At 57.4% G+C, this 11,846-nt stretch overlaps 1 protein-coding gene across 9 annotated transcripts in view; it reads left to right on the top strand.

Moving 5' to 3' along the window:
- Positions 1–11,029, top strand: part of MEF2D (myocyte enhancer factor 2D) — an 84,590-nt gene extending 73,561 nt beyond the window's left edge. For 2 of the 9 annotated variants that reach the window (XM_069878762.1, XM_069878763.1), the window contains 4 exons: positions 351–371; positions 4,071–4,200; positions 9,137–9,377; positions 10,634–11,028. In XM_069878762.1, coding sequence (XP_069734863.1) covers positions 351–371; positions 4,071–4,200; positions 9,137–9,377; positions 10,634–10,967 — 726 coding nt within the window. In that variant the 3' untranslated portion in view covers positions 10,968–11,028. Of the gene's footprint in view, positions 1–350; positions 372–4,070; positions 4,201–9,136; positions 9,378–10,633 lie in introns of all 9 variants that reach the window. The other 7 variants (XM_069878766.1, XM_069878770.1, XM_069878764.1 and 4 more) reach the window with 7 other exon arrangements.
- Positions 11,030–11,846: the final 817 nt, after the last annotated feature.

The following is an 11,846-nucleotide window of genomic DNA, read 5'->3' on the forward strand; positions in this document are numbered from 1 at the left end:
GTCCAGCGGGAGGTGTCCCTGCCCTTGGCAGGGGTGGGACTGGGTGACTTTAAGGTCCCTTCCGACCCAAACCACCATGATTCTCTGCTTTTGGGGAGTCACCTTGCCCTTTTTTCAAGGTGGAAGGTGGGCTTTGAGGTCCCTTCCAACCCAACCCATTCGCTGATTCTGTGAAACAGCAGGGCGCAAAGCCCCTGGGTGCAGAACCCTGCGGTGCCGAGCCCCGTGCCGAGCACCAGCGTTCTCCGCCCGTGCCCCGCGGTGGGCGAGGGCGCGGGGCCGGCGAGCGCTTGGCGGGGCTGGCGACTTAACGGTGCCTCTCGGTTCTCTCCCTCTTCTCCCGCGGCCAGACGGAGGATCACCTGGCGCTGGTGAGTTCCCTGCTGAGTGTGCGTCGGGCTGGGGTGGGACGCGGGCTGCTTGTCCCCTTCCTCCCCGCGCTCTGCTCGGCGAAGGCGTGGGGTGGAATTAGGGGTGAACCCCGTCCCCTTTCCCCTCCCCTCGGATCGTAGCGGGACGGGGGCACGAACGTCCCTTCCAGTCCTACTGCAGACAAATCAATCCCAGAAAATCAGCTTCCTGATGGAAAAGAAAGAGCTGACGAGCTATAAAGCGCCTGTTTCTCCACCAGGGCCTGGGGGACGTCAACCTGGGTCTTTTTAGGGTTCCTTTTAGGGTCTCTTTTGTGTGGAACCAGCCTAGGGGAGCCCCTCATGGGGTTCTGCCCCGTGGGCTCCGCAGTTCGGAGCCGAGGAAAGGCTGGCTCGCTGCCACCACCTGAGAGATAGGGAGTAAATCAGGCTCTTCCCATATTAAGGATATTATTTAAAGCCTGTGTAAATCCACTGGCTGGCGAGCGCGCTCCCTAAACCTCCTCTGTGCACGGGGGGCAGTTTGCTGTGTTATTTTCGTGGCTTTTCTCATTATTTTTTTTTCCCTCCCCCTGCCAGCAAAGTGAACAGCACCTTGTTTGTGGCGATGATTCACCCTGTTCTGTTGCTATTCTGGTGCGGGGCAGATGGGCGACAGGTCAGCGCAGCGAGGGAAGGGCGAGAGCCGCTGCAGGATGCAGCTAACGCAGCCAGGGAAAGAAAAAACTCATCCAAACCCCCCCCGAGGAAGCCAATACCTCTCGCAGCCTGCGAGGAGACACTCTTGGCCAGGGGAAGGAGCAGCCAGGCCTTCAGCAGACTTGAATTCTGCTGCTTTCCGTGCCCCAAAACCCCTTTTTGCTCCTCCCAGCAGCTCCGTGCCTCAGTTTCCCCATCGCCGCCCGCCTCCCCAGCTGCTCAGCGCCTTCCCGCTGCCAGAGGGCATCGCCCCAGCGGTTTGTTTAAGCAAAAAAGCAGCTAGAGAGGCATTTAATTGTTAGTTTGAGCTGATTTTTGCTCGAAGTGAAGCTCAGTCTTCGCCCGAGCGCTGGCAGCGAGGAGGGTGATGAAATCTGGGAGCGGGGAAAGGGGGGGACGGGAACCTCGGCACAGCTGGATGGGGAAGGCAAAGCCTTATCCAGGCTGAATCCTGGTGCAGCTCCTCTCCTCCCCTTGCCCTGCTAACCTTCTCCCCACATTCGCTCCTTCCAGTCTTGCTCAACCTCCACCCCGGAGCAGCTCCCACCTCTCGCCAGCGTTGGGCTGAGTTCAGCTGCCCCTCCGCTCGCTCCTGCCCCGCTCCCCGTCCCCCTTTTCCCCCCGCAGCCTCCGGGCTCTGCTCCAGGCAGCGTTAGGTTCCACGCAGGAGCTGCTCTATTTGAGGGGTTCAGAGAGAGGCGCCCCCCTCGTTTCTCTCCTCCGAAGGGAGGATGCGAGCAGGATACGACCTCACCTGGGAGCACGTCTGCATGGATTTGGGAGCAGCCCGAAAGGCAGTTTGCAAGCGGGTTGTGGGGCACGGGGCAGCTTGCGCAGCTCAGCACCTGCATGAATCGGGATGGAAAGGGGGGTTCGTGCGGCGCAGCCGGCTCTGCCGGCCCCAAACCCGCCTTGCGGTGTGATGGTGCTGGCTGCTACCCCATCCCAGAGCCGATACAGCCCTGCTCAGCACCCGAACGGAGCCGTCCCCACGCCAGGGCTCTCCAGGAAAGCTGTAGGGAGAGGTTGAGGGGATGGGGGTCGCATCCTGCTGGGCTGGCTCGGGGTCCAGAGCAGCTAAAGAGAGGGATGAGGCTGTGGGTTGCATCCTGCTGGGCTGGCTCGGGGTCCAGAGCAGCTAAAGAGAGGGATGAGGCTGTGGGTTGCATCCTGCTGGGCTGGCTCAGGGTCCAGAGCAGCTAAAGAGAGGGATGAGGCTGTCGGTCGCATCCTGCTGTGCTGGCTTAGGGTCCAGAGCAGCTAAAGAGAGGGATGAGGCTGAATCCTGCTCCCCGCAAGGGATTTCTCTGCAGTTTCCTTCCCCTGCGGGCAGTGGGCACAGCCCGAGGGTGGTTGCCAGCAGGATTCGTGCCAGGAAAACCTGCTCCTACAGCTCCAGGGCTTTAGCAATTAGAGCCCCGCTAATCGCCTTCCCTGGGGAGCGGGGAGGGACCTGTGGGCTGGGCACAGGGTGCTGCAAATCCAGCATCCAGGGTGCTGTCACCCTCCAGAGGTGCCAAGGGCAGAGCTTTTAGCCTCCAGCCTCATCCTAGAGGAGTCCTGGGGGGCTGTGACCCATCTCCCAGTCCCATGTCCAGCCCTAAAAGCCCCTCGGTGCCTCACAGGGAGCCAGGAGGAAGACTCCGTCCCCGGGAGGAAGGCTCCTCGCTGTCCCCGTGTCCTCGGGGACGGAGCCAGCCTCGTGCCAGGCGTGATTTGAGCTGGGCACTGCCCCAGGCTTCACAGGGTGACGTGTGCCGGGGGCGCTTCGGATTAGAGTCAAGCCTCTTGAGTCTGATTTAAATCAGATCAGCGCAGACAGCCCAGATTATCTGCCTTGTAAACAGGGCTGAATCTGACCCCGAGAGCCGCCCACGTAACCGCCTGGAAAACCACGGGGTGGGGGGAGAGGCTGGCACGCAGAATTTTTCCACAGTGGACCTGCTAATGCTTCAGTTACCCCAGGGGGCACAGAGCTGCTTGCTGGGCACCACGCTTTGAAATTCAAGGATGCCAGAGTGCCTTAGAAACCCCGAGAGGGATGCTCAGCATCCTCCTTGCCTTAGAGGCAAGGGGCTCGCTCCTGGACATGGAACCTTTGCACAGGAAAGCTCACGAGCATCCACTGGAACATAGTGGTTCTTCTTTTTTATGTCAAGGGATAGAGCTTGACGCATCCCAGTGTTATTCCCCATCCACTGGTGTTCCCCATCCACAGTTATTCACTGGACTTCAAGTTCAAGGATGCCAGAGAGCCTTTAAAAACCCTGAGAGGGATGCTCAGCATCCTTCTTACCTTAGAGGCGAGGGGCTTGTTCTTGGGTGCAGCAAGGAGGGAGCTCTGCGCTGGTTTAGTTTGGTACCTTTGCGCAGCAAAGCTCACGAACATCCTCTGGAACATAGTGGTTCTTCTTTTTTACATCAAGGGATAGAGCTTGAGGCATCCCAGGGTTATTCCCCATCCACTGATGTTCCCCATCCACAGTTGTTCGCTGGACTTTAAGTTCAAGGATGCCAGAGAGCCTTTAAAAACCCTGAGAGGGATGCTCAGTCTCTTCCTTGCCCTAGAGGCAAGGGGCTCGCTCCTGGACATGGAACCTTTGCACAGCAAAGCTCCCGAGCGTCCTCTGGAACATAGTGGTTCTTCTTTTTCATGTCGAGGGATAGAGCTTGAGGCATCCCAGTGTTATTCCCCACCTCTGCACACCTGGATGAGCCTCCTCCTTGCAGGTAAAGCCCAGCCCTGGGCAGAAAGGCGATGCCGAGTGAGCTGCAAATGAATGTTGTGAGGGTCCTAAATGTCTCTAACTGGGGTGCTTTGCTCTTTGGTGCGATGAGGAGTGGCCAGAGGATTAATCCTGCTCAGTCCCACGGTGTCCGCAAGCAGCCTCGACCACCCGAAGGCTGGTGCATGCTGAGCTGTTGGAGGGGCTACAACCCGTGAGGACGAGGGAGGAGAACGGCTGCGGGTTGTGACTCCCTTTCCCTTTGCTTCCGCAGCAGAACACGCAGCGGTTAGGTGTCTCCCAAGCGACTCACTCGTTAACCACGCCGGTTGTTTCTGTGGCGACTCCGAGTTTGCTGACGCAGGGGCTGCCTTTCTCTGCCATGCCCACCGCGTACAACACAGGTAAGAACTTCCCGAGGGAGAGGGAAATGCCCCGTGACTGGTTCTTCTCAAGCAGCTGCGTCATCTGCCTCAAGACCAACCTCATGAGGTTCAACCAGGCCAAGGGCAAGGTGCTACCTCTGGGTCAGGGCGGTTTCAGTGCAGGGTGGGGGATGATGTGATGTGAGCAGCTCTACAGAGAAGGACTTGGGGTGCTGGGGGATGAGAAGCTCCACATGAGCTAGCGACGTGTGCTCACAGCCCAGAAACCACCCGTGTCCTGGGCGGCAGCTAAAGAAACGTGGCCAGCAGGGTGATGGGGGGGATTCTGCCCCTCTGCTCCTCTGTGGTGAGACCTCGTCTGGAGGATTGTGTCCAGTTCCGGACACAAGAAGGAGATGGAGCTGTTGGAGCGAGTTCAGAGGAGGCTACAGGGATGATGCGAGGGCTGGAGAACCTCGTATGAGGACAGGCTGGGAGAGTTGGGGTTGTTCAGCCTGGAGAAGAGAAGGCTCCAGGGAGACCTTAGAGCAGCTTCCAGTGCTGAAAGGGGCTCCAGGAAAGCTGGAAGGAGCTCTGGATCAGGGAGGGCAGGGAGAGGATGATCAGGAACGGCTTTGAACTGCGAGAGGGGAGATTGAGATGAGATCTTGGGATGAAATGTTTTGCTGTGAGCGTAGTGATACCCTGGCCCAGGTTGCCCAGAGCAGGGGTGGCTGCCCCATCCCTGGAGGGGTTCAAGGCCAGGTTGGATGGGGCTTGGAGCCCCTGATGCAGTGGGAGGTGTCCCTGCCCATGGCCGTGGTGGGACTGGATGGGTTTGAGGTCTTTTCCAACCCAAAACATCTATGATTCTCTGATTAAGTGGAGGCTAATTACAGCCACACCCATCTCCAGGCTCTTGAGGAGCTCTGGCTGGTGTTGTAATAGGGGCTTAATGAGAATGAGTGTCAGGCCCCCCAAAGTTTGAGAAGAATGCAAACCAGCCTGCTCGTGGACACATCGAGTGGAGCTGGTGGGGTTCGAGCTGGCCTGAGGGGACGGTTACAGCACGCGTGGTTCATCTCTGACCTGTCAAACCTCCACGAAGACTTTGAAGGAGCTGCTGGTTTCCTGCGTCACTCGCTTTGGCATTTGCTCAGAGAAAAAAACTTTGTGAAGATGTGAAAAGCTGCTTGTCTGGAAGAACCCAGTATAGGCGTGTTGGGAACTCCCTCTGCTAATTAGTGGGTGTAGCCCAGAAGATGCCTGGCTGTGCGTGACGCGTGGGCTCCTCTCCCTGCATGGGACTCATCGGCCGCCATGTGGTCCACCAGCCAGCCTGGCTACGGCCAACGTCCCCAAAATAGGTTTTAATTGAGCCCTGTGCTGCTGCCACTCGGGGCTGAATTTCAGCTTTCTGAGTTTGTTGTTCTCGGGCCGATGACCACAGGGCAGAGAACGTTCCCACTCGGGCGCCTTCGCTGTCTGTGGCTTCGGTGTTTGCTGGAGATACTGGAGCCAGGGTTATCGTGGAATCATGGAACGGTTGGGGTTGGAAGGGAGCTTCAACTCACCCAGTTCCAACCCCTGCCACGGGCAGGGACACCTCGCATGGGATCAGGGGCTCCAAGCACCATCCAACCTGGCCTTCAAGACCTCCAGGGATGGGGCAGCCACCGCTGCTCTGGGCAGGGAGACCGAAACTGGAATGGTTTAGGTGGGAAGGAACCTAAAAGCCCATCTGTTTCCACCCTTTGTCATGGGCAGGGACGCCTCCTGCTGCATCGGGGGGCTCCAAGCTCTATCCAAGCTGACCAGGGAGGTCATGGATTCCTCATCCCTGCAGGGGTGAACCCCTGCAGGGATGAGGAATCCATGACCTCCCTGGGCAACCTGAGCCAGGACCTCCCCACCCTCACAGCTAAACATTTCTGCTTGAGATCTCATCTCCATCTCCCCTCTTCCAGATCATCGCTCAGATCGTTGCAGAGTGTGGCGTCCTTGGAGCAAACTCCAAGCCAGGGCTGTTCCCTCTTGTTCTTTTCAGGGTTGAGCTATTAACTCTATTTTAATGGTTGGACTCGATGATCCTGTGGGTCTTTTCCAACCTTGTGATTCTGTAACCGGGTGGGAATCGTCTTGATTTCAGGCTGGGGAGGTTGTGTTGATCTTCCCGCTGGCTGGGGTCGCGTGCCCTTTCCCGCACCTGCTCCACAGCCTGAAGAAGGATGTTGAGGCTCTGGAGCGAGTGCAGAGAAGAGCAACGGAGCTGGGGAGGGGGCTGGAGAAGAAGAGGAGCGGCTGAGAGAGCTGGGGGGGTTTAGCCTGGAGAAGAGGAGGCTGAGGGGAGACCTCATTGCTCTCTGCAACTCCCTGAGAGGAGGTTGTGGAGAGGAGGGAGCTGGGCTCTTCTCCCAAGGGCCAGGGGACAGGACGAGAGGGAATGGCCTCAAGCTCCACCGGGGGAGGGTCAGGATGGACAGCAGGAAAAAATGTTTCCCGGAAAGGGTGATTGGGCAGTGTCCGAGGCTGCCCAGGGAGGGGGTTGAGTCCCCTTCCCTGGAGGGGTTTAAGGGCCGGGTGGACGAGGTGCTGAGGGACATGGGTTAGTGATTGACGGGAATGGTTGGACTCGATGATCCAATGGGTCTTTTCCAACCTGGTGGTTCTATGATTCTATGATTAAGTCAAACTTGCCCCCTTTGGAGACACGCGATGGCTCCGGTTCAGGCCGTCGGCGGTCGCTGCTGAGGTGGTTGTCGCAACCAGTGGGCGTCAGGAGCTCCTAAACCAGACCGGCTGGTGCTGAGGGTGCAGAACCAGGCAGGGTCCTGGGACTTTCTGCAGGGCGTGCCTGGAATCAACCCGGCGGCGCTGGCAGCGCTTCAAGCGCCTTTGCAGCCACCTCTTTGTGTTCGGCGGCCGCAGGCGAGGTTGGCCCCGCTGGGGTGGGGACGGCTGGAAACCACAAGACGCCCAAAATGACTGCGAGAAAGAGGGAGGGAAGGAGAGGGAGCGGTTGATAAATGCTGAGGATCTGAGAGTGTCTCTATCAGATACAGACGTGGCTCTGAGGAAACAGATGACCAAGGGGTTGACCTTGGAGCACCTTCCAGGGCTGAAAGGGGCTCCGGAAAGCTGGGGAGGGGCTCTGGATCAGGGAGCTCAGGGAGAGGATGAGCAGGAATGGTTTTGAGCTGAAAGAGGGGAGATTGAAAAGAGATCTTAGGAGGAAATTCTTCATGGTGAGGATGGGGAGGCCCTGGCCCAGGCTGCCCAGAGCAGAAGTGGCTGCCCCATCCCTGGAGGTGTCCAAGGCCAGGTTGGATGGGGCTTGGAGCCCCTTGATCCAGTGGAAGGTTGGAGCTGGGTGGGTTTTGAGGTCCATGACAGGGGATTGGAACTGGATTGGCTTTTCAAGTCCCTTCCAACCCAAACAATTCCACAATTCTATGATCCAAAGGAGGAGGAGTTGTGCTACCTCTGTTTTCTAACTGCGGGATTTGCCACCCTTTGTAAAATCCTCCCCCAGTTTATGGATGCTCCGTTGGGTTTTGGGATACTTGGTTGGTTCAGTTTTGGGTTGCTCGATTGGGCTTGGTGATCATAGAATCGTAGAATCACCTCTCGTCCTGTCCCCTGGCCCTTGGGAGAAGAGCCCAGCGCCCTCCTCTCCACAGCCTCCTCTCAGGGAGTTGCAGAGAGCAATGAGGTCTCCCCTCAGCCTCCTCTTCTCCAGGCTAAACCCCCCCAGCTCTCGGTTGGTTGATGCTCAGTTGGCCTTGGTGATGCTCAGTTAGATTTAGGGATACTTAGTTGGTTGAGTTTCGGGATGCTCGATGGGGTTTTGAGGTGCTCTGTTGGCTTTTGGGGTGTTCAGTTGGGTTTGGGGAGGACCCGTTGGGTTTCGAGGTGCTTGGTTGAGTTTTGGTGTGCTCGATGGGTTGGGTTTGGGGTTCCTCATTGCGTTTTGCAGTGCTCGATTGGGTTTCGAGATGCTCCTGGGGTTGTGCACGGGAAGAGCATCTCCTTCCCCTCCCAGTGCAGGTTTTGGGGTACAGGGGTGGTGGGAGGGGGGCAGTGGCTGCTGCGGGCACAGAGCTCCCCCTGCTGCCCAACTGGGGTGGCACACGCAGCGTGGGAATCGGGGTTCAGCCTGGAGAAGGCTCCAAGGAGACCTTATAGCGACCTTCCCGTACCTGGAGGGGCTACAAGAAAGCTGGGGAGGGGCTGTTCACAAAGATAGGATGAGGGGGAGTGAGTATAAACCAGAGAGGGGCAGATTTAGGCTTGATAGAAGGAAGAATTTCTTCCCCATGAGGGTGGGGAGGCCCTGGCCCAGGTTGCCCAGAGCAGGGGTGGCTGCCCCATCCCTGGAGGTGTCCAGGGCCAGGTTGGATGGGGCTTGGAGCCCCTGATGCAGTGGGAGGGGGGTTGGAACTCGATGACCTTTAAGATCCCTTCCAACCTAAACTCTTCTATGATTCTGTGAAGCACAACAGGCTGCGTTTGCCCTTGCTGCACTTTCTGGGGGAATGTGAGGACCAGGGGGTGTTGGGTGTCCTGGAGGAGCTTGTCCTGTTAGCAGCTTGTGCCTTGAAACTAGGAGAAGGCTGGATGCAAGGAAGAAATGTTTGATACTGAGGGTGGGGAGGTGCTGGCATAGGGTGCCCTGAGCTGTGATGGATCCCTGGAAACATTCCAGGTGAGCTCAGATGAGGCTCTGAGCAACCTGATGGAGATGAAGCTGCTTTTGGCAGAGGGGTTGGACTGGATGGGCTTTAAAGGTCCTTTGCAACCTTAAGCAGGTCTGTGATGCTCAGAGCTGTGTCCTCTGGCCAGCGTCCCCCTGCAGCGCGCAGCGATAGCCCATCCCCTTCTCAGTTTTGTGTCTCTTGAGCTGATCTCCATCTTCTCGTGGCGCTCTTGGAGCGGCTTTGACATTGAAGTGACTCGAGGGCTCCTTCCTTTCCAGATTATCAGCTGACGAGCGCTGAGTTGTCTTCTCTGCCACCGTTCAGCTCACCTGGGGGGTTGTCCCTTGGCAACATCTCTGCTTGGCAGCAGCAGCAGCAACAGCAGCAGCAGCAGCAGCAACAACAGCCGCAGCAGCAGCAGCAGCAGCCGCAGCAGCAACAGCAGCAGCAGCCGCAAGCGCAGCCGCAACCGCAGCAGCAGCAGCAGCACCTGGTTCCTGTATCACTAGGAAATTTAATGTAAGTGAAATGGGTGCCAGGGGCCACGTGGTTGTTGTTGTGAATGAGATGCCTCATCCTTGGAGAGGCTCAAGGCCAGGTTGGATGGAGCTTGAAGCCCCTGATGCAGCAGGAGGTGTCCCTGCCCATGGCTGGGGTGGAACTGGATGGGCTTTAAGATCCCTTCCAACTCAAACCCTTCCACGATTCTCTGATCAGTCAGCACGGTGCGGTTGGACTGGATGAGCTTAGAGTTCTTTTCCAGCCTTAATGATCCTATGATTCTCTGTGGATCTGCTTGTAGTTGGGAATAAAGCTTCCACACACAGAAATTTAGTCAAATTAAAGATTTAAGCAACTTGCCTGCAATCACGCTAAGACCATGGGAGAAAAAGAGGCAGGAATTGAAGAGGAGGATTCAGGGGCTTTGCCCCAAAGTCACCTTAGGAGCCAGATCCTCACCTCTGGTGAGAGGTTGAGGTTCTCAGGGAGATGGTTTAGTGGTTGAGAGGAGTGGTTGGACACGATGATCCTGGAGGTTATTTCCAACCTAGTGATTCTGTGATCCCCAGTTGGGGGATTGGGGCTGGATTGTGGGGTGCTGGTGGAGGGGGGGATGTTGCCTTCAGGGTTGTGCGGGGTTGATCCTGGATGTGTCGTGGTGAGTACGTGCATTATGGAATTCTAGAGCTTGAGGAGGCTGAGGGGAGACCTCATTGCTCTCTGCAACTCCCTGAGAGGAGGTTGTGGAGAGGAGGGAGCTGGGCTCTTCTCCCAAGGGACAGGGGACAGGACGGGAGGGAATGGCCTCAAGCTCCACCAGGGCTGGACATCAGGAAAAAATGTTTCATGGAAAGGGTCATTGGGCAGTGTCAGAGGCTGCCCAGGGAGGGGGTTGAGTCCCCTTCCCTGGAGGGGTTGAAGGGCCGGGTGGATGAGATGCTGAGGAACATGGGTTAGTGATTGATGGGAACGGTTGGACTCGGTGATCCAGTGTGTCTTTTCCAACCTGGTGATGATTCTATGATTTTATGATTCTATGATAATTCTAATTATGAATCTGGATCCGTAATGTCATCCAGATTCATAGTTCTGGCTTCATTCAGCGTGCGTGTTACGGATTGTGTGGCTTGGAGGGCAAAAGGCCTCCAAAAAGATGAATAACGAGAGATTTCCTGTTATCTCCTCCTCCACCTCTTTCTCCCCCTTATCCTCCTCTGCTCCTCCTCTCCCATCCTCCCCCTCCCCGCCCCTCCCCGGCTTTTCCGGACGCCCAGACAAGGGAGTCACTTGTCCCACACGACCACTTTGACTGTCAACACCAACCCCAACAACATCAGCATCAAGTCGGAGCCCGTCTCGCCCAACCGGGAACGCAACACTGCCACCCCGCTCAGCACCTTCCCCCACCAGCCCCGGCACGAGCCCACGGGCCGCTCGCCCGTCGACAGCCTCAGCAGCAACACCAGCTCCTACGAAGGCAGCGGCGAGCGGGACGATCCCGCCCGTCCCGATTTCAGCTCCTCCCTGGGCCTCCTGCGACCCGGCAGCGAGCCCGAAGGCGAGAGCCCCTCCGTAAAGCGCATGCGCTTGGATACCTGGGTCACATAACGGGGTCCCCCGCATCCCCGGGGAGCATCCCCGGGGAGCATCCCCGGGGAGCATCGCCGGCTCGCAGCGGGGCCCTGGGGAGGGAGGGAGGGAGAAAAAGGGTTGTGGGGAGTGGGATGGGGTGGGGAAATTCTCATCGACTGCCTGAGAAATAGCTTTAGGATTTTTTTTGTAGGCGTTCGTTCTAGCACAGCAGGCGACGCCCGTGGGCCGTACGGCGGCGGCCGCGGGCTCGGGAATTAGCCGGGGAAGAAGGGGATGGAAATCCGATAGCTCAGTCTTCGCCTAGAGAAAAAAAAAAAAGCGCTCCCAGGCGATGCTCATCCCTGCGATGCAGCAGTCGGTGCCTCCTGGCCAGCGAGACCCTGGAGATGGTGGTCTCCAGCAGGAGATCGGAGTGGATCCCTTGGGGATCCCTTGGGATGGGCTCCGAGGGGGGAGATGGGGCGTGGAGCATCCTCAAAACTCACCTTTGCATCCCCAAAACGCATCTTTACGTCCCCCAAACGCACCTTTGCATCCCCAAAATGCATCTTTACGTCCCCCAAATGCACCTTTGCATCCCCAAAACGCACCTTTGCGTCCCCAAAATGCACATTTGCGTCCCCAAAATGCACATTTGCATCCCCAAAATGCACATTTGCATCCCCAAAACACACCTTGGCATCCTCAAAATGCACCTTTGAGCACCTCCTGGGCTCTTCTGGGTGCAGGGAGGGGTGGTTTGGAGGGGTTCCAGCTCTCAGAAGGGTTAAGGGCTTTGGCAAGCAATGGTTTTCCTAAAAAAAAAGAGGTTTCCTATAACGGTTTTCCTAAAAAAAGGGGTTTCCTAAAGTGGTTTCACTGGGAAGGGAGTCCAGCATCATCTTGGCTTCGATA

The sequence above is a fragment of the Phaenicophaeus curvirostris genome, chromosome 29 (genome assembly GCF_032191515.1).
Source record: "Phaenicophaeus curvirostris isolate KB17595 chromosome 29, BPBGC_Pcur_1.0, whole genome shotgun sequence".
In the NCBI taxonomy this organism is placed as follows: Eukaryota; Metazoa; Chordata; class Aves; order Cuculiformes; family Cuculidae; genus Phaenicophaeus; species Phaenicophaeus curvirostris.